A 27,613-nucleotide genomic window follows, 5' to 3' on the forward strand; every position below is an offset into this window, starting at 1 on the left:
AAACTGGGCAAAGCTGGTGCTGGGGAGAGCTGGGAAATGGGTATGGGCAGTGCTGGGAGAACTGGACAGAGCTGGTGCTGGGGGAGCTGAGGGGAGGGGTGTCCTCTGGGGGCCCAGGGCTCTACGTCTGTGATGCCTCGGGGTTCTGGGGTACCCCAGGCGACGGTGTTTTGGGTGACCTGGAACACTGTATTTGGGTCCCCAGAGTTTGGGGGTTTCCAGGGTCCTGTGCAGCCCGGGGGTCCTGCATTGGGGGTGTGCCAGGACCACCCAGCAACAGAGGGTCAGCCCTGTCCTGTGGGGCAGCGCTGTCCTGAGCGTGCCTGGCTGCACCCCATTGCTGCCGCCCCTCTTGGGGTGCACTTAGCCGTCGCCACGTCCCCCCGCAAGCTGAAAGCCAGCTTGGCTGGGGAAGTTGCACTAGAAAAGAGGGGGCACAGGGTGTTCGCAAGGGGGGTAACCCTGGGCTGCCACCCCGGAGCTGCCCTCCCAGGGCCCCTTTTCCCAGGGATGCTTTTCCAGCCTTTCCCAACCGAAGGCCTTGGCTGATGTCAGTGGGTTGCCTCCACCCGGGTTTCGGATAACTCCACCCTCCTCCTGCTCGCAGCTCCTCCTCCTGCTGCACAGCCCAGCTGGGATATAAGCAAGTCACTCAGACAGCCGGGAGCAGCAGAGACAGCTGGGTGGGTGGCGTGGGACACTGAGCTGTGACCTGTGCCGTGTCCTTTGCCTCGACACCGGACCCCATGGCGACGCCTTCGCAGAAGAGAAGCACCCGCAGCGGGGCTTCGGGGACCCCCTTGTCCCCCACCCGCATCACCCGCTTGCAGGAGAAGGAGGAGCTGCAGGAGCTCAATGACCGCTTGGCCGTCTACATCGACAAGGTGCGCTCGCTGGAGCTGGAGAACGCCGGCCTGCGGCTCCGCATCACCGAGTCGGAGGAGGTGGTGAGCCGCGAGGTCTCGGGCATCAAGGCTGCCTACGAGTCGGAGCTGGCGGACGCCCGCAAGACCTTGGATTCGGTGGCCAAGGAGAGAGCTCGGCTGCAGCTGGAGCTCAGCAAAGTCCGGGAGGAGCACAAGGAGCTGAAAGCCCGGTGAGTGCCCTGGGGACGGGGGGGGACCGTGTCAGGAGGGTCACTGTCGTCATGCTTGGCAGGGAGCCGGGAGGGAGGAAGGAGCAGCCTGGAGGAGGCAGGGAGAGGGGAAACCCGTGACCCGGCCGGGGCAGGAGTGTCCGTGGTGGGGACCGAGAGCAGGGAAGCTGTCCCGGCATTCCTGCTCTCCCTCCAAGCGCCATCTTTGGCTGGGATGCCCTTGGAGCGGGGATCTGGGGCTGAGCCGTGAAGCTGGGGCTGAGGGGACGTGTCCCCGGCTCGGGGCAGCGTGTGCGTGCCGTGGGTGCGAGCGCCGGGCTGGCGGCCCCTCCGCCCTCCTCGTCCTGCAGCTATTCCCGACCGCGCTCGGGCGCAGAGCGGGAAGCGCTGCCAGCCAGCTGGCTCCGTCCTGCCCACAGATCTCGCCTGCTCGTCCTATTTTCCTCTGCTGTCTTTGGCACCGGTTAAAGAACCTGCTCTGCTTTTGCGCGTCTTAACCCTCCCCGTGCTGAGCTGTGTGTGCTCTGCAGGGTCCCCTGCTCCGGGACAAGCAATGCTCGGGCAACGCCTTATCCCGTTCCCACCAGCTGGCTCTCGGTGATGGGCTCCAGGGCTGCTTTGAGGCTTAAATTCCCCCAGCCCCTTCCTGCCAGGTTTATATCTTTTGCTTCCTGACATCAGCAATGCCCTCTTCATTGCCACCTCCCTGCTGCTGTCGCTGCCTCTGCCCTCCCCTTTCGGGATGGTGGCAGATGCCCAGAGCTGGTCCCCTGAGGACATGGATCCCTGGCCAGGGCTCCCTGGCCGGTGTCACACCAGGGACAGGCAGGGACGGGCCGCTGGGCTTCCCCAGGGCTCTGCCAGCCCACGGGCGCTGGGGCCGTGGCCCGGTCGCGCTCAGGTCCCCAGGTCTCGCCCCATGGAAGGAGCAACTGGGTCCCTTTCTGTCATCGGCTTTGGCTTGGGGCAGAACCTGGGCTGGGCAGTGGCGGGACAACCCCCCCTTTCTCCATTTGATCTTTTGCCTTTCATTCTGGATGCCGCGTTTTGAGTCTGTACCAAATGACACTAAAATTAACTTCCTCAGAAGATGCCATAAATGTTCTACTTACTGGGAAGGGAGTGAATGCGCAGCCTTTTACAGCTGTCTTTGAAAGTTGTGCGGTGTGTTATATTTAGCTTTCTGTTTCCCGTGCGCTGCTGCGGTTCTGTGCCTCGATAAGGCGGCTTTGCTCACCCTGCTCGCTGCGCGGCGGATCCCGAGGATCGGGGAGCTGGAGAGATGGGGCACTGAGCTGTCTAAAGGCTTTTGCTGCCTTATGCAAACCCAGAACTATCTTGGCTGTGATCTTTCGAGGGCTGGAAAAAATGCCCGGCCTGCAGCCGTCCCTGGCTGAGAGTTGCGTGCTCAGCCCAGAGCTGGCTGTTCTGCAGAGCAGCCCCTGCAAAAAAAAAAAAAAAGCACGTTAAGCTTTTTCTTGCAACGGGCTACGCTCCTGGAGCTCGTTGCGCTTGTTCTGCCGACACTGACAGGTCCCCCTGAAAAAGTGCTCTGACTTCAGGGGATTCCCAAAGAGCAGCTCTCAGTTTGGAGGTGGGTTTCGGTGGGGTTTCGGACCACCGATTTCGGAGAACAGGCGGCGAGCACGGTTTCTAAAGGAGGGAGGTGTTTCAATGTGTTGAGTCGTCTCTGAGTCACCCTTTGCGAGATGGAAGAGCGGTTCTGCCGGGGGAAGCCGGTGCTATTCATTCCTGCTTCTGGCGTGTCCCTCCTTCCTTGGATGGTTGTATCCATGATTATTTCAAACCCCCAAAATCCCTGCAAAGGGGCTGCAGCTCATTGTGTGTCACCGGGGACCTTCTCAATGTGGTGGAGTTGCTCAAAGAGGGGCACAAATCAGCTGCCAAGCCGCGATGTTGCTCCTAAAGCTCCGTTTGGCCGGGGTGCCCCAAATCTTTTGGGCACGGGGGAACGGGGCGGCCATGAGCTGGACCCTGCGGATGGGTCGGAGCCGCTCACGGGGTCGGGAAGGGCCCGTGTGCCGCTGTCGTGGCGGGGCAGGCGGCGCGGTGCTGCTCCGCTCTGCCACGGCGCCGGGCAGCGAGACCCCGGTCCTGCCAGCTCTGCCTGCCCCCCCAAGCCCCTGGGTCAGCGCCTGGTCCCGGCAGCTCCACTGACCTCGGTGTGGTGACACCTTGTTTGGCTAATAAATAACACGGTGGCTCTCTGCTCCGCTTGCTCTCCCCGTCGGCCCCGGGGAGGCACAAGGTATCACCCGTGGGGCAGGCGGCTCCGGGGCCGCGTTATCAGCACCCGCAGCATCGCCGCTGCCCGCGGCCGGGGTTGTCTTGTCTGCACAGAAGGGAGGGCGGGGGGCCGGGGGTGCGGGGGTACGGCGTGTGCCGGGCTGCGGGCAGGGTGCCCGGCGCCGGTGGAGCCGGCGGGTGCTGGGCCCACCCCGGGAGGGAGAGGAGCTGGGTTCCCTGTCTGGGGCTGGCGGGAGGGGGACAGGGTGTGCGAACAGGAGGCCGGTCTCGCCGGCTGCTGAGGCGCTGGTGCGAGAGCTGTGGGGCTGGACGAGGGTCTGGCCAGCCCGCGGCAGAGCTGGGGTGAGCAGTGCGGGCAGCTGCCGACCCCGTGCCTCCCGTCACCCCTCTTCTCCTGGCCGGCTGCTCTTGGACTGGACGCTTCCCCTGCCTGTTTGGCTGTTCTCGGTGCAGGAGGGGTTTCCCAAAGCCCCCCTGGCTCCTTGCGCGCGGGGACCCTCATCCCTGTGCAGCCTGGCGCTGGCCGTGTCCCTAGACAGGGGACCCCCCATGCACGTCCCCAGGCCCCGTGCTTCACCGCCAGCTCCCCAGCCCGGTGTTGGAGCCACGTTTGAGGCGAAGCAGAGGGTGCGGTGAGGGTGGCTGGTGACTCAGGGGTGCTGGCGGCACCCGGCATCACCCCTTCCCAGGGCGTGGGGAGAGCCTGGACCCGCCTCCCTCCATCTCAAGTGCCCCTCACCTGCAGTCCCCAGGGATGGACGGGCAGGCGACTTCAGAGGGCACAGGCATGGCGTGGAGCTGCTGCGGGGAGATGCTCTGAGCCCGGTCCTGCCCGTCGCCCCGCTCCGTGACCTGACTCCTGGGCTGCGCGAACAGGAGCCGCAGCCCTGGCCTTGCTGTACTGAGGATTCGCCTCATCCCACAACCTTGAGGCGCAGGCGTTTTTGTCCTGGTTTGGGGGCACAGAGGCGTACGATACAGCACTGGGGCACCTTCGTCCCCAAGAGAGGAGCCCCGGGGGTTCCCAGGGCCCGGTCCTGCGGGCAGGAGGTGGCTGGGCTGCGGCCGGCTCCCTCCTCCGAAACAGGAACCAGGCCCTCATTAGCAGCGCCGCTGACGAGCGATGGCTTCCTGGATTGCAGCCCCTAACCCAATTAAGCCGGTACATTGGCAGCACCTCTTCCTCCCCAGGCCCAGATCTCATCCCTGGCACTAATGAGGAAAAATCTGCTGTTTGTCCAAAGGCTGTTGTTGGGGAGAAGCTCGTCCGAGGGCAGAGCGAAGGAGGCAGTGGTGAGGGTGCCAGGAGGGCCGCGCTGAACCCCACGGCCCTTCCCCATCCCAGGTGGATTTTGCCCTGTGCTGGGTTCAGCAATGACCTTGCAGGAAGCAGCAGGTGAATGAGAACCCTTTACTGGGGGGGGGGAAAAAAAAATAAAGCCTCTGTGCCGCAGGGCTGGGCGCTGCCGCCGTGCCGCCCTTTGCAGCAATGTGTTTGTGCTGGGACATTTTGCGTGGGGGAGAAACCTCAGGCTCCCGGGCTGTTTCCCCACTCCGTCTCCCTGCCAGCGAGGGAATGGTTTGGCTCAGAGGAGGCTTTGCCCTTTTGGAGCAAACAAAGAACAGCTTGTGCAGCCGGGTGATGCTTCGGGGGAGCAGGCGACATGGAGCTGGGGCTGGGCTGGGACCCCCCCAGGCCCCTCAGGGACCCTCTTAAACACACCATCCCGGAGTGTTCTGGGCAGATTTATTTTCCCCAGCCATCCAGACCCGGCAGCTTGGGGTGGCCGGGCAGCTGGCCCTCTCCGTGGCAAAAGCCCTGTTGCTTCAAGGCTGAGACTTTCTGTTGTTTTTTTTTTTTTGGGGGGGGGAGTGGTATTTCTTGTCTGTGCAAACATCCAGCCCCCACTTTTTCCTGGCTCAGTGAGCAGGACGATCTCAGGCAGAGGAAAAGCTCCAGCACTTTCGTTTTGTGGCTCCACTCTTGCTCGCCGGCCGTCCCCTCGCTCCGTGGTGCGTTCGCGGGGATGAGGGGAACGAGAGGAAATCCTGTTGCCTTAAAACGTTTTTTTTATTATGGTACGATCCATCCTGGCAAATTAAGGACCTCAGCCGCGGAGCTGGGGGATTAAAGAGAAGCAATCGCAAGGGGAAACGGGGCTGAGTTTGGGGTGGAACACGCTGTCCCCCGTCCCGCGCGTGGCGCAGCGAGTCCCGGCCTGCCCCGGCCGCGTTTGCTGCCACAAGTGTTTTCCAGCCCCATGTGCGTCACTTCAGTTGTCTGAAGTTTAATGCTTAAACTTCAGGGTGCTCGGCAGAGGCATGTGAAGAGGATGGCGGGGCCGGGGTGGGGCCCGCTGGGCTCCTGCCAGCTCCTTATTTTACTGAATTTGTGCCCTTTGGGAACAGCAATTTCCTCCTCTGCCGCGGGCAGCTGGGGTGGGAGGAACCCACCGGAGCTCTCCCTCTGGTCCTGGCCAAAACTGGGGCTGGGACCCCGGGGAGCATCACATCAGCCCAGCGGGTCCGAGATGCGCCGCCCTGGGAATTGCCTCCCGCTCTCTTGGCACTGGCGAAATTACCCTTTTTTTGTTGTTTTTTTTTCTTCTGTCCCGATCTCTCTGCGAGGCCATTTGCTGAGCCTGTTCCTCTGTGACGGACTCGGCGTGTTCCCAAACAGCTGAGGCTGGTGCCACGTGAAACCCGTATCTGTCCACAGCCGCTGTGGGTCACCCGCAAACCCTCACCGGGGTGCTGGGGCTGGGTGCCCCCCTGCCTCCGATCCCTTTTCTCCCTTCCCGAGAGCTGAATGGCCGCAGTGTGAAGCGGAGCAGCTGCCGGGGGCTGCCCTGGTCCCGTGTCCCCGCTGGCTGCGGTGGCAGCAGCTGCCACCCCGAGCACCGGCCCCAAGCACAGGGACGGCTGCACGACGCTCTCAGCTGTCCCGGGGAGGCCACGTTTCCGTCCGTGAAGGGTGTTGCAACGCGTCCGTGAGTCCCGTGGTGCGACCCGGGGCTGTGGGTGTTAATGAGAGGCAAAGGGTGTGGAAATTGTTTAATGAGGTGCATTGCACCGAGCCCACAGCGCTGCCACAAAACCAGACTGGGGTGAGGGCGCCTCCGTTCTCGGGCGACGATGAGTCAACATCGCCGGTTGTCGATCATAAACCAATTTCCTTTCCTCACTGAAGGTGAAAGTACCTGTGGCTGGGGTTGTCCTCCAAGCTGTGTTTAGAGCCAGGAGGTGTGACAGTAAGGGGGGAAAAAGTTCCCCAACAGCCTGTGGAGTGTGCTCGGGGAGTGCCACGCCGCCCGTACTTTGCCCCGCTTAATTACGGGGCTGCACCATTGCAGGTGTCAGCACTGTGTCCCTGCAAAGAGGTGATGGAGCCAGGGTTAGGAGCAAACAACACCGCTTCTGCAGCTTTTGAATGTTTGCACTGGGGCTGCGAGTGGCTCAGAAGCACCTCTGCAGGAGAGGGTTTCTGGTAGCGGAGGTCTCGCAACCCTCTTGGACAAAAGCCGCCTCCGGCCACTTGCCCTGGCTCTTGCTTTCAACATCTCTGTCCTCCTGCCATCCAGCGCGGTGACCCAGCCCTGGCCACGGCGCTCGGTAGTGCCAATTTCTTGGGGTTTTATTTAATACCAGTTTAGGGACACGCTTTCTCCATTAAAGCCCCAAGTCTGAGTCATGGGAGCCCAAACGAAAGTCCGAGCTCTTGACGTGGACGGGTATGTGTGGGCTTCAAAGGTGCGGGAGCCTGAGGGAGACTTTGCCTTCATGGTCACGGGCACCCAGCTGTTTTCTAGCACCGGGGTGGCCAGTTCCCCCACTGCAGCTCCCAGTCCCCACTGGGAAGAGCCACTTGTCCCCTTTTCCTTGCAATATGTGGCCAAGCAGAGCTCTGGTCATGCCAGTGGCTTTGGGGAGGGCTCTGGGTGCGGAGCTTTTGCATCCCGGTGGTGAGTGGGATGTGAATGGTGGCAACAAAACATCCACGCCGCTCTCCATCCCTTTTAAATGCCTGTCCCCTCTGTGGGGACGGGGAGGGAGGTGGCAGCGGGGCAGGAGGAGGACTGGGGACATGCACCGGTGTCGTGGTTTAACGCAAGCTGGCAATACAACCACGCAGCCGCTCACTCACCCCCCGCTGCCCCTAATAGGGGAGAGAATCGACAGGGAAGGGAGAAACTTGGATTGAGATAAACACAGTTGAATAAAATAACAAAATACTAATACACCACTAGTAAATATATATATAAAATAGAAATAAAAGATACTCAAGGCGATTCCTCACAAACTCTGTCCACAACTGAGCGGCCAGTCCCAGGAAAGCAGCACCCGGTCCACAACAGCAAAAAAAAAGAGGAAAAAGGCAGAAAGGCTCAGAGGCCTCTGCAAAACGGCAAAAGCCGAACTAAACGTCCCGACCGAAACTCCCCCAGCTACGACAAAAAAGAGTGAAGAGAAGAACGGAAAAGCAAACTGGAAGGTCCCAACTCTGCTTAAATAATTAGCATGATGGTAATGGGCTGGAATACTCTTATTGATCAGTCTGGGTGTCAGTCCAGCTCTGTCCGTCCATCCCCTTCCTCGATTCCTCTGGGCAGAGCTCAGAGTGTCCTTGGCTCTCAGACCGGAGCAATTCAAAACATTAACCCTGTGCTGGGCTGTTGTCTCTCGTTCTCAAACTAAGTCCAAATAATGAGCGTGCAAGCTACGGAAAAGAAAGGTTTCTAACTGCACGAAGAAAATTAACCCATTTTCGGTCAGACCAACACAACTGGGCAGGAGCGGGGAGATGAGTCACGCTCAGCTGCACGTCTTGGGGCTGGAGCGGGGCCGAACTTCACCGCGTCTCCGGGAGGCCCCACCGCGCCGGCAGCCGCGCTCGCCCGCTCCTTCCTTCCTGGCGTGACGGGTGCTCGCGGATAACCCACCGCCCAGCGGTATCTGTGGGGCGCGAGGACGCTGCCCCCCACCCCGAGCACCACACAACACACTCACTCCCCCAGTCATTTCCCCACAGCCCTGCGAGCGCCCGGAGAAATTAGGGAGCGCCGTGCAAACCTGAGCCTCGGCGTCACGGACCTGAGCGGCGAAGCAGCGAGCCGGGGAGAGCGGTTTTTCTCCTTGGCGCCGTGCTTTTGCAGGCTGGGTTGCACCCGGAGCCCCCGTTTGCAGGGCTGAAACACAAACCTGTGTCATGTGTGTTCCCAACTAGCAAGTGGCGCTGCTTTTTGCAGCCCAACCTTGGCTCTGTCACTCCAGTACAAGAAGGTGCCGGGCTGGGGCTTGTCCTGTGGCCGGTGCTGCGCAAGCACGCGGGGCTGAGCAGGAGGGAGGTGATGGGGAGGCTGAAGCCTCTTGCATTGGCTCCGTTTGCAGGACGATCCTGTGCATGCAGCGATTTGGGCTAAACTGCGCTTTCTAGGCATGCCGTGTCCGCAGCCCTCGCTGGTGGGGAAGTGGTTATTTCCTGCACACGTGCTGAACAGGTCTGGGCTTCGTCCTCGCACAGCGGGTGCTGGCAGGGAGAGCGGGCAGAGGTTTGCCGGTGGCGTCCGCCGAACCGGCTGCGTACGGCAGAGCGTGGCGGAACCCCAGTGCTCATCTTCCCCGCTGCTCATCCCCGCGCTGAGCTGCGTCTTCCTGATGGCGTCGCGTCCAGACCCATCCCGGCATCCACCCCAATGGAGCTCGCGGTGACTCATGCCGGCAACTGAAACGGGCAAACGAGGCAGCTCCGGTGCAACCCGCGCCGGCCTCGCCGTTGCTGCGTGCAAACAAACCTTGTGGCAGTGTAAACACCTCGCCTGCCGTTATCGGCGCTCTCAGAGCTGGGACAGCAAACCCGTTTGTTCCCAGGGAGATGGGTGGCAGCTGGGTCAAACAATCCTCTGCGCTGTTTCTTAAGCAAATTTTGCTGGCCGGTAGCTTTGCATACGCAGATTTATGGAAAATGGGGTGAGCTGCTGCTGCTGGCGAGGAAGAAGGGAGACCGTGCTCCCAGTTTTCCATCTCTTGGGTCCTCTCTGCCTTGTCTCATCTCGCCCAGGGAGCCTGCTCCAGCACGGGTCGGGGTGCAGCTTTGTCCCCGCAGCATTGCTGGGACAAGCAGTGCCCTGATAAGCAAAGCAACCTCCTCGTCGCCTTCCGTCACCCCCCCGAGGGGCTGCAAAGCTTTGCATCCAGAGATGCCGTCGCACCACACGTGTGTGCAGAGGGAAAGGAGGCGGCCGCCGCATTTGCACAGTGGCAATGTGTTTCCTCGCTCCTGGGGCTGGGATTTGCACCCCTGGGGCTGGGATTTGCATCCCTGCTCCTCCTCTGCTACCCCACGTCCATTCCGCATCGCCAGGTCCCAGTGAAACAGGAGCTTACGGCTCCTTTCCCCCCCTGCCCCAACACTGCCGATCCAGAAGACGTGATTAATACGGGTGACTCAGCTCACTGTTTTTAGCTGCATTTCCAAGGCCTCTCCCCACCGTGTTGAATCCCCCAGGGAAGCGTTGGGAATCTGCACTTTGTCTTCCTCCTTTAAGGCAGTGCTTTATAGGCTTTGCATTTCTCATTCATGTATTAAAGTAAATCTGATGTTCTAGGGTTTGTACAGAGGTGCAACACTAGGAGTCATTTGAGGTGCAAAAAAACCTGCATACAAAACTTTCCCATTAAGTTTTAACCCAGTTATTGCAAACGCTGGAATTTGCTGTGTTGAGTGAGATAGTCAAGACTGAGCTAAATCACTTGACTTTCATTCAGTCCAAAATGTAATTGTTGTGTGAATATTTGTCCATGATATTAAAGGTACGAAACTGCCCATGTCACCATGCTGAATGTTCACAGCATTGCAATGAATACTTTGAATTTCCTTGTTCTCACCTCTTCCTAAAGGCAGAAATATGCACAATGCAGGGTTAAGCTTTAAACAGGTTTTTTTATTATATACAACGCTACAAATTGTTAGCAATTCTAAACGGGAAAAAAAAAAGCTGCTGCTTGTGCCTTTTCTACTGAGACCTTGTCCTCAGAAGATGGGAAGTGAAGCAATGTGGAAGGTGGTGTATTCGCGTTTGAGCTATGTCTAAAAAATTTCATCCCAGCACATCCTCAGTCTTTGTTTAGAGAGTTCTTTTTTATCTGATGAACGACATTATTGCCTTAATCTTTGTTTAAGATGGTTTAAGTCCAGGCCATCAAGTGTCTTTTAGAGAACCTATGGGAAGCCAGCAAAAAGCAAGATATTCATAATATCTGGGTTTGGGTTGTGCTGGCGAGCAAGGACTGATCAGTGTCTGATTGTGGTTTTCTGAGCAGTTGAGATGTTCAGGTTTTTAAAGTCGTTGGTGGTGATTTTTTTTTTCGAATGGAAAAAGCAGTTTTTGCAGCTGAGGGACCGGCCTTCCCTCTGGAAATTCCAGGATCAGCCAGTCCCCTTGGGACCTGCACGGACAAAAATATTGGCCGGGTTTATTTTCCTGTGTGCCATGCAAACAAATTGCTGAGCTCCGCAGTAGCTCTGGAGACAAATCTGGGGCCGGAGCAGTTTTGCTAAATCAAGTTTCAACTGGTGGCACTTTGCGCGCAATCGCAGCCTGGAGGGCTGCATCTCTGCTCGTTCCAGGCACCCAGGGGTTTGGTGTGAAGGGAATCCGGAGGGAATTCTGCCCTCGTTTTGCTTGCTCGTCGCTGCGGCTCAGCCCCCGGTGGTGCCCAGGTCTATGCGCTCCCGGCACCGGCGTCTTTCCCAGCTTTTTGCCTCCTCTCTGCTTGTCTCCTGTGGCCGCCTGGAACAGTTAATGCTGGCCGTGAAAGGGGATTTCACGGGCAGCAAGACACCGGCAGCCCCACTGGGAAGTTGTTATCCCTGCTCCATGCCGAGGCACATTTCTGCAGGGAATAAATCCTGCCCCTTGTCTGTGCAGATACGTGGATTTACGCCTGATGCAAACCTCACCTGGGGCCCTCCAGAGCACAGTGTGGGCAGTGGAAACCCAAGTCCCGCCTGTTCCCCCATCGCCTCCCACACGGGAGCCGGCAAACCCCTCTTTTCTAGCTATAAAACCCTTTCTGGTAAAATCATCCGCCCTTCAAAGCCACAGAGCCCTCCTGTTACTAGGGGGGACTCAGCCCAAACAGCAACGTCACTTAGTGATTTGGGATTTCCATTCTGAGCTGCTGGCGGGGACCGGGATGAGTCACCAGCGCTGGCGTGACAGCCCGGGACGGGGCGCGGGTGGCACTGGGGCTCCCCGGCCAGCACGAGCTGTGTCAGGCTTTTTAATATACTATTTATTCTCTAAAATCGTGTTCCCAGCTCTTAAGCAGTAAGGGGAGGGAAGCCCGTCGGTCCACACCACGGTCACGGGCATGGATTCGTCGCAGTGCTAATGAAGCCTAATTGCTGTTCCCCATCGTGAGAGGCAACGCTGCGGGGGGGGTGGCGCGGGGGGTCTGCTCGAGCGTATCCGGCAAAAGCAGAAAAGCTCCTAAAGGCTTCGTGGGGAGTATTTGCAGCTGATTCCTGGAGGTATCAGCTGTGGTCGGGTCCAGTTGCACTGGACTTTGTATGTGCCTCCAACTCCCAGCAAAGTTCCCGGTGACGGGTTTATGGAAGGACTAAGATTTCGGGAGCCCCGGACCGAAGGGTCCGTTTTCATCCCTGGGAAATGCTCTTTCCTGGTTCCCAACGAAGCGGCTGTTTCGGTTCATTTTTAGGATGCAAAGCAAGGCCAGATCCCAATTCCAGGAGGGGGAAGCCCAACCTTTAGGAGATGCCAACAAGCTGTTCTTGCCCTGCTGGTGCCACGTGGAGCTGAGGGAGCCCCTTGGCCCCAGGGACGAGCGTGCCAGCAGCGGGCAGCACGGCTGGCACCAGCCCTGGCACGGGAAGGGGCTGTTTCCGTGCATCCTTGAACACAACCAGCGCCGGCATCCCCTGGCTGCCGTTTGGCGGGGGTTCTGGTGCCTAACAGGATGCTGGCTCCGTGCAGATGTTGTCGCCGCTATACATCGCGCTGGCTATTTACAGCTCCCCTGCTAGGAGACCGGCTGATGTTTATCCTGGTGATTTGGCAAAGGCGCAGCGGCACAGATGAGTCAGGAACTGGGAGAAGCTGCTTTGCCACATTCCCATTGCCCCACTGCCGAGGTTTTCCCAAGACCGCCTTTCTTCATGCTGTCCCTGCTGCTTGCCTGGGGGGCTCTGGTCCCCGGGATACGGGGAGCGATCCCTGCGATGGATGAGCGATCCCTGGTTTATAGGTAGTGATCCCTGTGATGGGCGAGCAATCCCTGGCTTATAGGGAATGATCCCTGCAATGGGTGGGTGATCCCTGGCTTATAGGGAATGATCCCTGTGATGGGTGAGTGATCCCTGGTTTATAGGGAATGATCCCTACGATGGATGAGCGATCCCTGGTTTATAGGGAATGATCCCTGCGATGGGTGAGCGATCCCTGGTTTATAGGGAATGATCCCTGCGATGGGTGAGCGATCCCTGGCTTATAGGGAATGATCCCTGTGATGGGTGGGTGATCCCTGTGATGGGTGAGTAATCCCTGGTTTATAGGGAATGATCCCTGTGATGGACGAGTGATCCCTGGTTTATAGGGAATGATCCCTGTGATGGGCGAGTGATCCCTGGTTTATAGGGAGCCATCCCTGTGATGGACAAGTGATCCCCAGGATATGGGGAGCGATCCCTGTGATGGGTGAATGATCCCTGGGACCGATCCCCGGTGCTGGAAGCCGCACAGCGCGGAGCAGCAAAGCCCAAGGTGGGGCAGAGCAGGGTTTTCTGGGTCCTCCCAGCAACCAGCTCCACCACACGCCTCCTTGGGCACATGCTGACTCTCTCGCCTCAGTTTCCCAACCTGGAAATGTGTTGTAGAGCCTTTTCTGGGGTTGTGTTTCCCCCAGCTTGTTGCAGAGGAGCAGGCTGGTGTGTCGCCTGGTTCCCTGGCCGCAAAGTGAGAAACCTGCAGTCCCGGGGCTGTGCACACGTGCAAAGAGATTTATAGATGGGGCATGAGCCTGCAAGCTCCCCTGACTTGGCACCTTGTCTGGGGTGGGGTGGCTGCGATTTGGAGGCAGGGAAGGACGGGAACACCCATTTCTCCCACTGGCTTCGTCCCACCCCGTTGTTCCCCTTCCAGCGTGCAAAGCTCAGTGCTGAACAGCAGCCTCGTGCTTCAGAAACGGCTCGTGGTGATGTGTCACCGGGCGAAACCAAAGAGGTTTCCCTAAAATGCATCTGGTGGGCTTTGGCTTCTGTGCCAGCTCGGCGGGGCACGTTCCTGGAGCCGCTCGCCTCCCGTGAGCATCGGCGGCTCCGGCCAGTCTCAGCTTTTGCAGATCTGCCGCGATTCTGGGCTGGGGTTTTGGGGCAGAGCCCGGGGTGTCCCTGCACCACCCGCAGCGACCGGCCCCCCCGGGGGTCTGCAACCATCACGTCAGCTTTGCCGGCCTGTCTCTGTGGCTGCGCTAAGTACAGAGCAAGTCCAACTTTCCATTAACATTTGGATTTTCTGGCAGCTCAGCTGTAATTTTCCTTTTTTTTTTTTTTTTTTTTCCCCCTTCCTGCTTTTAAAAGCTAAAAATAAAACATCTTGAGGCCCCTTTTCCCTCCATCTTTTCTCTTGAGACATTTGTTTCTTGAGGGTTTGGTGGCTCTGTTGTGTTTTCTCCTCTTGGCTCCGACAAATGCTTGTTTTTTGCACCCGGCTCTCCTGGCACAGGGGATCAAATCCTGCAGGATGCTGGTCCCGTGTGCCCTGGCTGGCAGAGGATTCGGGATCTTTTCAGCTCTCACAGGCAGAACAGGGCAGTGAAACCCGCCGAGCTGAAGGAGGATGGTCCCCGTTCGTCCCCTTGCCGAGGGCAGCAGGAGGGACGCAGCTGCCACGAGCATTTTTATTTTTAGCCCGGTGCCAGCTGGAGCCCGGGAGGCTGCAGGAGAAATCAAAGCAGGATGCGATGGGAGGCGAAGGGAAAACTCAAACCTGGGCTGGGACGGGGGTCACGAGGTTTCGCGGGGACCGATGGGCGCGGGGGATTTGTACCCGTGATGAAATCTCTTCGGAAGGCAGCTGCCCCCGGGGCCAGGGCTGTGTTCTGGAGGAACGTGGCGGGAGATGCTCAGGTCCGGGAGAGCCGTGTCGCGCAGACTTCCAGACACATCCAAGCGAAGGACGGGACGGGACTCTTTGATTCCTCTCCTGCAAAGCTGCTTCCAAACTCAGCCCTGCGGATGCTGCAGCCCAGCCAGGGAGCTTTGAGCTCCCGTCTCAGCCTCCCCGGCGTCACCCAGGGCTGGGCACTGAAAGTTTTTAAGGAAAAGGGATTTGTCCCCTTCTGGGATTTACCATGAGGCTTTTCTGCATATTGATGTGTTTTCCCCGGAGCCCTGGATCCCTCCAGTCCCTGGAGAGGGCGAATCTGTTGCCACTGCAGAGTCACAAGTGTGACCATCTTGTCTCAGCATTTTCCCTGCTGTATTTCTCTTACAAATGGTACCGGCATCCCCTAAAGAGTCGGAGGCTTCAGGATGTGCCTGATGCTGCACATGCCACAAGCCCCATCCCAAAGAGCCTGTGACCCCCAGCTACACCCCAGTCTCTGCACTGACACAGTGAGCAAAGAGCTGCAGAAGCAAAACGCCAAGGGCAAGCTCTTCCCAGCGTTAAGCAGGGCTTCACTCAAACAAGGACGGCAGGATTAAACCCTGCCGGCAGTGCCGGGGTGGACGGGGAGCCGGCCACGCTGGCTGAGAAGGCAAGCGGCTGCCAGATGGGAGAACTCGGCTTCAAATGTTGCTTACAATGAGCTGTGGAGGTTCCAGATCCACTCCCAGATGGCATTTTTGTCCTATGAGTCACTGGCATGAAAGGCGTGGGTTGCACGGAAGGACCCGCCGGCGCGGCGGGCAGCGGCTCCGGCAAGCGGGACCGCGGTTCCCCACGGAAGGGGGCTAATGGAGTACGGCAATGTCTCGGAACAACCTCTCTGTGCTGGCTCAGGTCAGAAAGCGGAAAGAAAAGCAGGAAAATCTTCTGTTTGCTGAGCAAGGAGTTTCCCATCTACATGGGCAAGTCGGGGGACGCCAGTCCCCGCTCGTCCTGGGGTCCCGGTGCCCGTGGGCAGGAGGAGAGGAGTCAAACCCCCTCCTTGGCATCTCGCTGCCAACGTTCCCGGTCCTGCCGCGGGGCCAGAGCCCACGGCTGGGGCTGGCTGAGCCGGCTGCGCTGCCAGCCCCTCCCTGGTATTTTTTACCTGTGATCTCATGGCACGGCTGCGTGCTCACGGCCCCGGGAATGTGCACCACGTGCCGGCGTGCGCGCAGCCGGGGGCACCGCGGCCGGCACCGGGCCCCCGGCCGTCCCGCCTCCCCGGGCGTACCCCCGTTTTTGGGGGAGGTGGGGTGACAACCTCCGTCGTGAGCCGACAGCAACAAGGCACCCCAGTAAGGACAGCCACTGGGTGCTGCAGAAAGCGCGTTGGTTCTTTTCTTTTTATAGGGCCTACCAAAATAGTGTCAGGTTGTATTTTGGTGGTTCAGCCGGATCAGGTTCCCTGGGCGCACGGTGGTGTGTCTCGAGTCTGCTGCCTGTGAGAAATGGCCTTGACCTGCTGTCAGAGGGCTTAAAAAGCAAGAGGGGATAATGCGGGATGGCATGGGGGCTCTGAGGTTGCACCGTGATGCTGGAAGCTGGGAGACCCCTCCACAGTCCGGTGCTGGGGGGCTGAGCCTGGGGCCATGGGGTGCTGGCATCGCTGCTGGGCACCCACCAAGTGACAGCGGCCGGCTGAGCTCACAGAATCGTAGAATCATCATAGAATTGCACAATGTCAGGGGTTGGAAGGGACCTCGAAAGCTCATCCAGCGCAACCCCCCCGCCGGAGCAGGAACACCCAGCTGAGGTTACACAGGAAGGTGTCCAGGCGGGTTGGAATGTCTGCAGAGAAGGAGACTCCACAACCTCCCTGGGCAGCCTGGGCCAGGCTCTGGCACCCTCACCGCGAACAAGTTTCTTCTCCTATTCAAGCGGAACCTCCTGTGTTCCAGTTTGCACCCATTGCCCCTTGTCCTGTCACTGGTTGTCACCCAGAAGAGCCTGGCTCCATCCTCCTGACACTCCCCCTTTCCATATTGATCCCCATGAATGAGCTCAGCCCTCAGTCTCCTCTTCTCCAGCTCCAGAGCCCCAGCTCCTCAGCCTTTCCTCGGCAGGGAGATGCTCCGCTCCCTCCAGCATCTTGGTGGCTGCGCTGGACTCTCTCCAGCAGTTCCCTGTCCTTCTGGAGCTGAGGGGCCCAGAACTGGACACAATATTCCAGCTGCGGCCTCCCCAGGGCAGAGCAGAGGGGCAGGAGAACCTCTCTGACCTACTGACCACCCCCTTCTAATCCCCCCAGGTCCCATTGGCCTTCCTGGCCACAAGGGCCCAGTGCTGGCTCAGCCCACAGCACCCAGTATTCCCACTTGGTCACCCATCCAAGGACTAACCGGGCCTGACCCTGCTTAGCTTCCAAGATTGGCCATTCTCAGGGTGCAATGGTTGTAGATAATTTATATATATATGTTCCCCAAGTGTATCCTGATAGTATCTGAACTAAACCCTTTTTTCAAGGGCAGAGTATAGAGGAGGAGAATCTCTCTGGACCTACTGACCACCCCCGCTTCTAATCCCACCCAGGTCCCATTGGCCTTCCTGGCCACAAGGGCCCAGTGCTGGCTCAGCCCACAGCACCCAGCATTCCCACTTGGTCACCCATCCAAGGACTAACCGGGCCTGACCCTGCTTAGCTTCCAAGATTGGCCATTCTCAGGGTGCAATGGTTGTAGATAATTTATATATATATGTTCCCCAAGTGTATCCTGATAGTATCTGAACTAAACCCTTTTTTCAAGGGCAGAGTATAGAGGAGGAGAATCTCTCTGGACCTACTGACCACCCCCGCTTCTAATCCCACCCAGGTCCCATTGGCCTTCCTGGCCACAAGGGCCCAGTGCTGGCCCATGGTCATCCCGCTGTCCACCATGGCGAGAAACATCCATGCCTGGGGCAGCCCTGACCCCAGCTCGTCAGCCGGTGCCCTTTGCCTGTTCAGGGACAGGCACCCGTCTCCTAGAGCGGGGAAGGTGTCAGGGGTTTCTCTGCCGTGGTTGGGCAGCTCTGGCCATGGGGCTTCTGCATCCTCCAGCACCCTTGGTTCTCCGGGCAGCCCCCAGTATCGATACAGGCTGGGGATGGAGGGGTGGGGAGGATAAAGGAGAAGGATAAAAGCTGGACATGACCCGGCCATGTGGGCTGGCAGCCCAGAAACCCACCGTGTCCTGGGCTGTGTCACCAGCAGCGTGGGCGGCAGGTGGAGGGAGGGGATTGTCCCCTCTGCTCCGCTCTGCTGAGACCCCCGGGCAGCGCGTCCAGCTCTGGGGTCCCCAGCACAGGACACACATGGAGCTGCTGGAGAGGGGCCAGAGGAGCCCCAGAAATGACCTGAGGCTGGACCAGCTCTGCTGGGAGGAACGGCTGAGAGGGTTGGGGGGTTCAGCTGGAGAAGAGAAGCTCCGGGGAGACCTTAGTGCGGCCTTTCCGGACTTAAAAGAAAGATGGGGACAGACTTTTGAGCAGGGCCTGTTGCGACAGGACAAGGGTGATGGTTTTACACTAAAGGAGGGAGATTCAGGCTGGATGTAATGAAATTGTTGGCCCTGAGGGTGGTGAGAGCCTGGCCCAGGTTGGCCAGAGAGGTGGTGGCTGAACCATCCCTGGAGACATCCCAGGCCAGGCTGGACGGGGCTCTGAGCAACCTGAGCTGGTGCAGATGTCCCTGCCCATGGCAGGGGGGGCGCTGGGGGAGCTGGGAAGGGCCCTTCAACCCAAACTGCTCTGCGATTCTGCTCAGCTGCTGCTGCACCGTGCAGCCCCGCGCCGCACTGTGCAGCACTGCACCAGATCACACCACAACACGCTGCTGCGCCGACCGTTGTGCTGTGCCACACCAGTCCACGCTGTCACCCTCGCAACCCCGCACTGTCACCCTCACAACCCTGCACTGTCACCCGCACTGTCACCCTCACTGTCACCCTCACTGTCACCCACACAACCCCCCGCTGTCACCCTCACAACGCCGCATTGTCACCCTCACGACCCTGCACTGTCACCCGCACTGTCACCCTCACAACCCTGCACAGTCACCCTCACTGTCACCCCACTCAACCCCTCACTGTCACCCTTACTGTCACCCACACAACCTCTCACTGTCACCCGCACTGTCACCCACTCAACCCCTCAGTGTCACCCTCACTGTCACCCTCACTGTCACCCCACTCAACCCCTCACTGTCACCCTGTCACCCACACAACCCTTCACTGTCACCCTCACTGTCACCCACACAACCTCTCACTGTCACCCTCAGTGTCACCCTCACTGTCACCCTCACTGTCACCCACACAACCTCTCACTGTCACCCTCAGTGTCACCCGCACTGTCACCCTCACTGTCACCCACACAACCTCTCACTGTCACCCTCAGTGTCACCCTCAGTGTCACCCGCACTGTCACCCTCACTGTCACCCGCACTGTCACCCACACAACCCCTCACTGTCACCCTCACTGTCACCCTCACTGTCACCCACTCAACCCCTCACTGTCACCCTCACTGTCACCCGCACTGTCACCCACTCAACCCCTCACTGTCACCCTGTCACCCACACAACCCCTCACTGTCACCCTCAGTGTCACCCACTCAACCCCTCACTGTCACCCTCAGTGTCACCCTCAGTGTCACCCTCACTGTCACCCTCACTGTCACCCGCACTGTCACCCACTCAACCCCTCACTGTCACCCTCACTGTCACCCCCTCAACCCCGCACTGTCACCCTCAGTGTCACCCTCACTGTCACCCCCCGTCACCCACTCAACCCCTCACTGTCACCCTCACTGTCACCCGCACTGTCACCCACTCAACCCCGCACTGTCACCCTCAGTGTCACCCTCAGTGTCACCCACTCAACCCCGCACTGTCACCCTCAGTGTCACCCTCACTGTCACCCGCACTGTCACCCACTCAACCCCGCACTGTCACCCTCAGTGTCACCCTCAGTGTCACCCTCACTGTCACCCCCCGTCACCCGGTCCCCGCCGGTCCCGCAGCGCCCCCTAGCGCAGCCGCCGGCACTCCGCGTGCCGGTCCCACACGGGCCGTTCGCCCCGACACCCCCCGGCTCCCCCAGTTCTCCCCCCGCCCTTTTCTGCTTCCCGGGACCCAAACTGCACCCGCCGTGTGGCCGGGACCCGCCGTTCCCTTCGGTGGGTGGGCGCTGGGTACAGTCCCGCTCCTCTTTTTGGGGGTGACGGGAGGGGTGCAGACGTGACGCTCCGTGCGCCTGGGATGTCCTCGCCGTGCGGCTCACCCGTGCCACCGGCGCGTTGCAGGAACGCCAAGAAAGAAGGGGACCTGCTGACGGCCCAGGCGCGCCTCAAGGACGTGGAGGCTTTGCTCAACTCCAAGGAGGCTGCGCTGTCCACGGCCCTGGGCGAGAAGAGGAACCTGGAGTCTGAAGTGCGGGACCTGAGGGCGCAGGTGGCCAAGGTGAGCAGCAGCAGCCTTGGAACCGTAGAATCACAGAATCATTTTGGTTGGAAAAGCCCCTCAAGATCAAGAGTCCAACCGTTCCCCCACCCCCGGCACTGCCCCGTGTCCTGAGAACCTCATGTCCGTCTGTCCGACCCCTCCAGGGATGGTGACTCCAGCACTGCCCTGGGCAGCCTGTTCCAACGCCCCACAGCCCTTGGGGGAAGAAATTGTTCCCCAGATCCAACCTCAGCCTCCCCTGGCGCAACTTGAGGCCGTTTCCTCTGGTCCTGGCGCTTGTTCCTGGGGAGCAGAGCCCGACCCCCCCTGGCTCCAAGCTCCTTTCGGGCAGGTCAGAGATCAGAAGGTCTCCCCTCAGCTCCTGTTCTCCAGCTGAACCCCCAGCTCCCTCAGCCGCTCCCATCACCCTTGTGCTCCAGCCCCTCACCAGCTTCGTCACTCTCTCTAGTATTTCAATGTTCTTCTTTTGATGAGAGGCCCAAAACTGAACACAGGATTCAAGGTGCGGCCTCACCAGCACCTTGTCCCCCAACTGGGGGACTGGACTAGATGATCTTTTGAGGTCCCTTCCAATCCCTGACATTCTGTGATTCTCTGAACTGGGACCCCCCAATCCTCCACCCGCCTGGGGGCTGCCAGGTCCCCTCTGTGCCCGGGGGCTGTGGGGCAGAGGCACAGGGGGCGGTGGGTCCCCAGCCGGCACCGGGTGCTGTGCGCGGTGGGTCCCCAGGCGCTGGCCGTGACATTCCTTCTCAATTCTCTGCAGCTGGAAAGCGCCTTGAGCGAAGCCAAGAAGCAGCTGCAGGATGAGATGCTGCGCCGCGTGGACGCCGAGAACCGGCTGCAGACGCTGAAGGAAGAGCTGGAATTCCAGAAAAACATTTATAGCGAGGTGAGCCGCGATGTGCCTCTGCAGCGCTGGGCTCGCTTGGGATAACCTGTCGTGTGTTGTGTCCCCATCCCTGAGCCGATCCCACCCCGAGGTGACACGGTGTCCCCTGACCCGTCCCCAGGAGCTGCGGGAGACCAAGCGCCGCCACGAGACCCGGCTGGTGGAAATCGACAACGGGCGGCAGCGGGAGTTTGAGAGCAAGCTCTCGGAAGCCTTGCAGGAGCTACGGAGCCAACACGAAGCCCAGATCAGGCTTTACAAGGACGAACTGGAGAAGACCTACGGGGCGAAGGTGAGGAGCACACGTGTGCTGCTGTTCCCTGCCCACCCTGCCCTGCGGAACGCCGGTGGGCAGAAGGTGCTGGGGATGCTGACCCCCCCATCTTGTCCTTCAGCTGGAGAACGCCAAGCAGTCGGCGGAGAGGAACAGCAACATGGTGGGTGCTGCCCACGAGGAGCTGCAGCAAACCCGCATCCGCATCGACAACCTCTCCTCGGAAGTCAGCCAGCTGCAGAAGCAGGTGAGTCGTGACCGAGGGGTCCCTCTGGATGGCCACCCCCAGGGATGGTCCCCTCCTGGGGATGGCCCCAGGTGGAGCAGCCACCCTCACCTTCCCTCCCCACACAGCTGGCTGCCAAGGAGGCGAAGCTGCATGATTTGGAGGATATTCTGGCCAGGGAACGCGAGACCAACCGGCGCCTGCTCTCCGACAAGGAGCGGGAGATGGCCGAGATGCGGGCACGCATGCAGCAGCAGCTGGATGAGTACCAGGAGCTGCTGGACATCAAGCTGGCTCTGGACATGGAGATCAACGCCTACCGCAAGCTGCTGGAGGGCGAGGAGGAGCGGTGAGCACGAGGCGCTGCGCCCGGCGGGCTCTGCGGGTCCCAGCCCTCGTGTCACTGATCACATCTCCCCTTGTCCTCCCGCCCAGGCTGAGGCTGTCCCCCAGCCCGTCCTCCCACAAAGGGGGATCCCGCAGCCATTTGTCCACCCCGGGCTCTTCCAAGAAGAGGAAGCTGGAGGACAGTGAGAGTCGGACCAGCTTCTCCCACCATGCCCGGACAAGCGGCCGTGTCGGAGTGGAGGAGGTGGACTTGGAGGGCAGGTTTGTCCGTCTCAGGAACAAGTCCAATGAGGTGCGTTTGCCTTCAGGGAGGACCCCCCCGCACACTTCGCCCCACGGGCGGCAGGTGAACTGGGACGAGCTGGGGAGGAACTGGGGGATCTCAGGGTTGCTGCTCTCTCTCTCTCGCAGGACCAGGCGATGGGGAACTGGCAGATCAAGCGGCAGAACGGAGACGATCCCCCCATCACCTACCGCTTCCCCCCGAAGTTCACCTTGAAGGCTGGCCAGGTGGTCACGGTGAGTTGCTGCCCGGCGAAGGATCCAGCCGAGATCCCAAACCCAGCCGGGCTCTTGGTGACACAGAGCGGTTGGAACCAGGGCACGTGGCATTTTTGGGGGGACAGACCTGCCTCCCCAGGGTCTGGGTTCTGCAGCCCTGAGACGTTGCTTTCTCTGTGCTCTTCTCCCTAGATCTGGGCTTCAGGGGCTGGGGCGACCCACAGCCCCCCCAGCAACATGGTGTGGAAAGCCCAGAGCAGCTGGGGCTCCGGGGACAGCCTGCGCACGGCCCTGATCAACTCCAACGGGGAGGTAAGAGCCCCACGACAGCACCGGCTCGGGGCACAGGGGGGTTGGCAGACACCGAACCCCCCCAACTCTTTTCCCGTCCCCTGCAGGAGGTGGCCATGCGGAAACTGGTCCGCACCGTGATCATCAATGATGAAGACGAGGATGAGGATGACGACGATGTCAACATCCACCATCGCCATCACCATGTGAGTACCACACTGGAGAAGGCGCTGGTCCCGGGGGGTCTGTCACAGGAATGCAGGGTGTCGTGGTTTAACCCGAGCTGGCAATACGACCACACAGCCACTCACTCACTCCAATAGGGGAGAGACTCAAAAGGGAAGGGAGAAACTAGGATTGAGATAAACACAGTTGAACAAAATGACAAAATACTAATACACTACTAGTAAATATATATATAATAGAAATTAAAGATACTCAAGGCAATTCCTCATGAACACGCTGAGCAGCCAGTCCCAGGAAACAGCACCTGGTCCCACAGCCCATCCCAGAGAGAGAAAAGAGGGAAAAAGGCAGAAAGGCTCAGAGGCTTCTGCAAAATGGCAAAAGACGGACTAAACATCCTGCACCAAAAACTCCCCCAGCTGCACCCCAGAGCAAGCAGGAGTGGAAGAGAAGAAGAACAAACTGGAAGGCCCTGACTCCTTAAATAATTAGCATGATGCTAATGGGCTGGAACGCTCTGATTGCTCAGTCTGGGTGTCCGTCCAGCTCTGTCCGTCCATCCCCTTCCTCGCTGCCTCACACCTGTGGGCAGAGCTCAGAGTGTCCTTGGCTCTCAGAGCAGAGCGATTCCAAACATTAACTCTGTGCTGGGCTGTTGCCTCTTGTTCTCAAACTAAGCCCAAATAATGAGCGCGCGAGCTATGGAAAAGAAAGGTTTCTAAGTGCACGAGGAAAATTAACCCGTTTTCAGTCAAACCAGCACACAGGGGAGCCGGGGTCCAGTCAGGTTGGAAGGCAGCTCAGTATCACACAGAATCAGGCCGTGTAGGAGAAGGCAGCTGGGATGCTGCTGTGGAAACAACCGGGAGAAGCCAACAGGTCTCTGGCACCTGGAGAAGATCGCTGCTTGCTAAAAACGCTCTAGAGGCCTTGCTGGAAGTCATCTCCAACCCCGAGCACCCTTGACCTTCCGTGAAAAGGGCTGGAGGAGCTGGGAGGATGGCTGAGCTGGTACCCAGCATCGCTTGGAGGTGGAGGACAGGATGGTGGGAAGTTGATGGATGACGCTTCTGCGAGGCAGCTGCTCCATCCCTGGCACTGGAAGAAATCCGGAGGTGACTTTGACCTTCCTCTCAGCCCGTCGCCCCCCTCACAGAGCTGAAATATGCAGCAGGAGCAGCAGCGGGCAGAGAGCAGGCCCCGTGCCAGGAGCAGAGCTGCAGCCGCTTCTCCCCGTATCAAAGACAATGTCCCCGGCTGCAGCCCGGGAGTCCCCGCCAGCCCGTCCCGCAGGGACTGATCTGCCTTGCACACGAGATGCCTGCAGGAATCACGCACAGAGAGATGCCGTCACCACCAGTGCTGCTGAAAAACCTGCCGAGTGCCGCTTCCCAGGGCTCTGTGTGACAGAGCAGGACGGGGTGTCCGTCACCGTTGAGTTGCTCTGGAGAGCTGAGCCCAGACAGAGCGATTGTCCCGAGCTCCTGCGGGCCAGCACTGCCTGTTTGTGGGCTGAATTCTTTCCAAGAGTGAGTTTCCCATTGGAAAACAGGCAGCCCACGCTCTCCCCAGTAGTGAGGAAGAGGAGGCTCTTAGATAAGCACAGTTTGGTGTCTCCTGTGTGCTGAGAGCCCGGGGTGATTGGCCCCAGCGCTCACCAGGGCACGGACAGGGCAGCAGCGACAGGTCACCCATCCGCACTGTGCCAGCCCCAGTCATTTGGGATTATAAATATTATAATAATAATATTTTATTATTTTTAACTGACACGAAGGAGAGGATGGGTGGAGTACAGACCGTTTTTGAAGACTACCTCGAAGAGCCGTCCTGGCTCACAGCGGTGCTGCCGCGGCCCCCGGGGCAGAAGATGCTCAGGCAGGTGCTCATGGTCGCTTTGTCTGTTCCCCTCTCACATCCAGGGCACCTGCAGCGGCTCTGGTGACCCCGGCGAATACAACCTCCGCTCACGCACCGTGGTCTGTGGGACATGCGGTCAACCGGCTGAGAAGTCGGGCAGCCAGAACGCCGGGATCAACACCGTGTCCTCGGGGTCGTCCACTTCCAGCGTGACCGTCACCCGCAGCTACCGCAGCATTGGTGACTCAGGCAGCATCGGCCTTGGGGAAGGCCTGGTGTCCAGGTCCTACCTCCTGGGGAACTCCAGCCCCCGTCGGCAGGTTGGTGCTGTCCCCAGACCCGGCTCAAGGTGTCCGTGCGCTGCTGGGTCTCCAGCTTGTCCCTGCATCATCCTCCCTTGACATGGCAGCACTGCAGGGGGGTCCCCTCCCTCCTCTCCTCACAGAATCCCAGAATGTCAGAATGTCAGGGGTTAGAAGGGACCTGGAAAGCTCATCCAGTGCAACCCCCCCGCCGGAGCAGGAACACCCAGCTGAGGTTACACAGGAAGGTGTCCAGGCGGGTTGGAATGTCTGCAGAGAAGGAGACTCCACAACCTCCCTGGGCAGCCTGGGCCAGGCTCTGGCACCCTCACCGCGAACAAGTTTCTTCTCCTATTCAAGCGGAACCTCCTGTGTTCCAGTTTGCACCCATTGCCCCTTGTCCTGTCACTGGCTGTCACCCAGAAGAGCCTGGCTCCATCCTCCTGACACTCCCCCTTTCCATATTGATCCCCATGAATGAGCTCAGCCCTCAGTCTCCTCTTCTCCAGCTCCAGAGCCCCAGCTCCTCAGCCTTTCCTCGGCAGGGAGATGCTCCACTCCCTTCAGCTTCTTTATAAGGAGACGCTGGAGTGTGAGAGAGATTGGAAAAGGATGTGACCATAACACCTCCCCGCCCCATCCCATGCTCAGCAGCATCCCTCATCCTCCATGACTCTGCCACTGCCGAGCGTTATTCCTGCTGATAACATGAATATTTCAGCACTTGAACATTAATATGCTCACTATTAGTCAAGATTATGACCCTCATATATTACTAATGCTCAAATTTCTGACTTCAGTGCTGCAAATACCCCAGCTGAGGTGTATTTGTTCCATGCCAAGGGCCGGAGCGGTGGGAGCCGGGGTGCGCGTGCTCTGGGCACCGCGGGCATCCGAACGGTCCCGTGTGGACTTTGCTGCCTCCTGGGTACCAGCACTGGGGGGGTTTAACGTTTTCTTCTTTCTCTTTCTTCCTTCCAGGCTCAGGCTGTGCAAAACTGCAGCATCATGTAACTCCGTGGCACCATTCCTGTGTTTCCTGGCCATCTCGAGCTAGTGTTTTCCCAAAGCAGAATAATTTTTTTTCTTTAGAAAAATATAAAAAACCAAGGTTGGGGTTTTTGTTTTCTATAGCAGGAATTTTATATATATATATATAAAAATGCTAAAAGATGCTTGTTTTTTTTTTTGTAAAGAAAAAATCTATTTCTATAAAAAAAAACCACAAACAAAAAAAGCTTTTCAGCTTCAAAATTTTTTTAAAAATTCAGCCAAAGACACCAATAAATCGTGTTTACCAAGCAGCCATGCAGGAAGAGATTGTCTTTTAATAGCTGGTTAGATGATATCTTTTTTGCCAAAGCTTTTTATATAGGATTAGGAGAAGCAAAGCCATCCCCGTCAGAGCTGCGCACTCTGCGCAGAGGTGCTGGGGCAGCGGCTGCGCTGGGAGCCCCGATACTGGTGCAGATCGTGGAGAGCCGCTCTCTAAGCAGAGCACAGCGCCTTTGCAACCCTCGTTTGGGTTTTTTTTTTTTGCATCCGAACCCAGAATTCTTTTTTTTTTTTTTTTTTTAAAATTTTTTTGTTTGTTTGTTTCACTTCAGTGCTGGCACGGGGGCTCCGGCAGCTTGCGGGCGATGCCCCACGTCTCTCCATGGCCTTGCGGGCATTACCCCCTCACCAGCCCCCTGCCCGCGCGCACTCGCATCGCGCCACGTACTGTATTTCCTACCCGAGGCACCTCTTTCCGTCTGGATTTTCCTTTTTTTAAGCAGCCAAGTTGTGCCTTAGCCGAGGTGAGGGCCGTTTCGGAGCAGAGCTGGGAGCCCCGTGCACGGCGTCGAGGACAGATGGAGGAGGGGATGTGACAACCCACCGCAGCTGCATCCTGGGACCAGTTGGATTTGGCGAGGGGGCGATGGACCCAGCGGGACCCCCTCTTTGGGGGCTGCTGCATCCAGCGGGGTTCACCCCTGGTTTTCTTGGCTGTGGTTAGTTGGGGTCTTCTCCAGTGGCAGGAGCCCATTTCAGGGCAGGGCGAGGCCAAGGATGGTCGGTCCAGGACAGGGCTGGTTTGCCAGGGAGGCTCTTTGAAGTGAGGAGAATTTTGGGGTCCGCAAGGGTCCATCCAGCTGTTGACAGAGATTTCAGCTTTTTGCTCAATGGGGGGATGCCCGCAGCACCCCCTGCCTCGAGTGCAGCCCGGGGACAGGATCAGGTCCCCAGCGCAAGCCCCCCCACTCCAGCGGGGTCTGGTGAGACCACGTATGTATCTGTGCTTGCAAAGCTTCTGCGTTACTGCCTGTATCTCCTTCCAGAATGAATACAGCCAAAACCTTCCCAGCCTGTGTGCTGTCCTCATTGCTGTCCTGGGGGGCGGGCACTGGGAGGGGAGGGCTTTGCTTTGCACCCCAGTATTTGCTCTTGGCGCAGGGGTCGTGCAGCCAGGGCTGGGGCTCAGCACCCTCGCACGGGTGGGGGGAAGCGGGGTGGCCCTGTGCACCCCGACTCACTCAGGGTCGGGGGGGAGATGCTGAGAGCTGGGGCAGCCAGGTCCTCGCAGGACCAGGAGCCCCCCTGGACCTGGTGCTGGCAGGGAGGGGGTGGAATTTGGGGAGTCAGAGATTTCCTGCCCCCAGGGTTTTGGGGAGCAGACATTCCCCTGGATGGGGATGAGTTGGGGAGGTGCAGCATCCCTTTGCTCCCACCATGGGGATGGTTCCGGCCCCTTGCCAGGGACCCCCGTGCCCCCCGGGGGGCCGT

General features: G+C 59.1%; 1 protein-coding gene across 1 annotated transcript; it reads left to right on the top strand.

Moving 5' to 3' along the window:
* Positions 1-652: 652 nt before the first annotated feature.
* On the top strand, positions 653-27,196 carry LMNA (lamin A/C). The gene is made up of 12 exons (XM_065653496.1): positions 653-1,096; positions 19,811-19,967; positions 20,737-20,862; positions 20,984-21,154; positions 21,258-21,383; positions 21,491-21,711; positions 21,798-22,002; positions 22,122-22,229; positions 22,404-22,523; positions 22,610-22,708; positions 24,608-24,865; positions 25,829-27,196. Exons 1-12 carry the CDS (start codon positions 747-749, stop codon positions 25,859-25,861), a joined length of 1,974 nt encoding a protein of 657 aa, XP_065509568.1. The 5' UTR covers positions 653-746; the 3' UTR covers positions 25,862-27,196.
* Positions 27,197-27,613: the final 417 nt, after the last annotated feature.

The sequence above is a fragment of the Caloenas nicobarica genome, chromosome 31, assembly GCF_036013445.1.
Source record: "Caloenas nicobarica isolate bCalNic1 chromosome 31, bCalNic1.hap1, whole genome shotgun sequence".
In the NCBI taxonomy this organism is placed as follows: domain Eukaryota; kingdom Metazoa; phylum Chordata; class Aves; order Columbiformes; family Columbidae; genus Caloenas; species Caloenas nicobarica.

Excerpts from the sequence above, each read along its gene's own strand:
- LMNA (XM_065653496.1), top strand. The coding sequence starts at position 747 with ATGGCGACGCCTTCGCAGAAGAGAAGCACCCGCAGCGGGGCTTCGGGG. Across the intron at positions 21,155-21,257 it reads AGAAGACCTACGGGGCGAAG|CTGGAGAACGCCAAGCAGTC; the intron begins GTGAGGAGCACA and ends CTTGTCCTTCAG. Across the intron at positions 22,003-22,121 it reads TCAGGAACAAGTCCAATGAG|GACCAGGCGATGGGGAACTG; the intron begins GTGCGTTTGCCT and ends TCTCTCTCGCAG.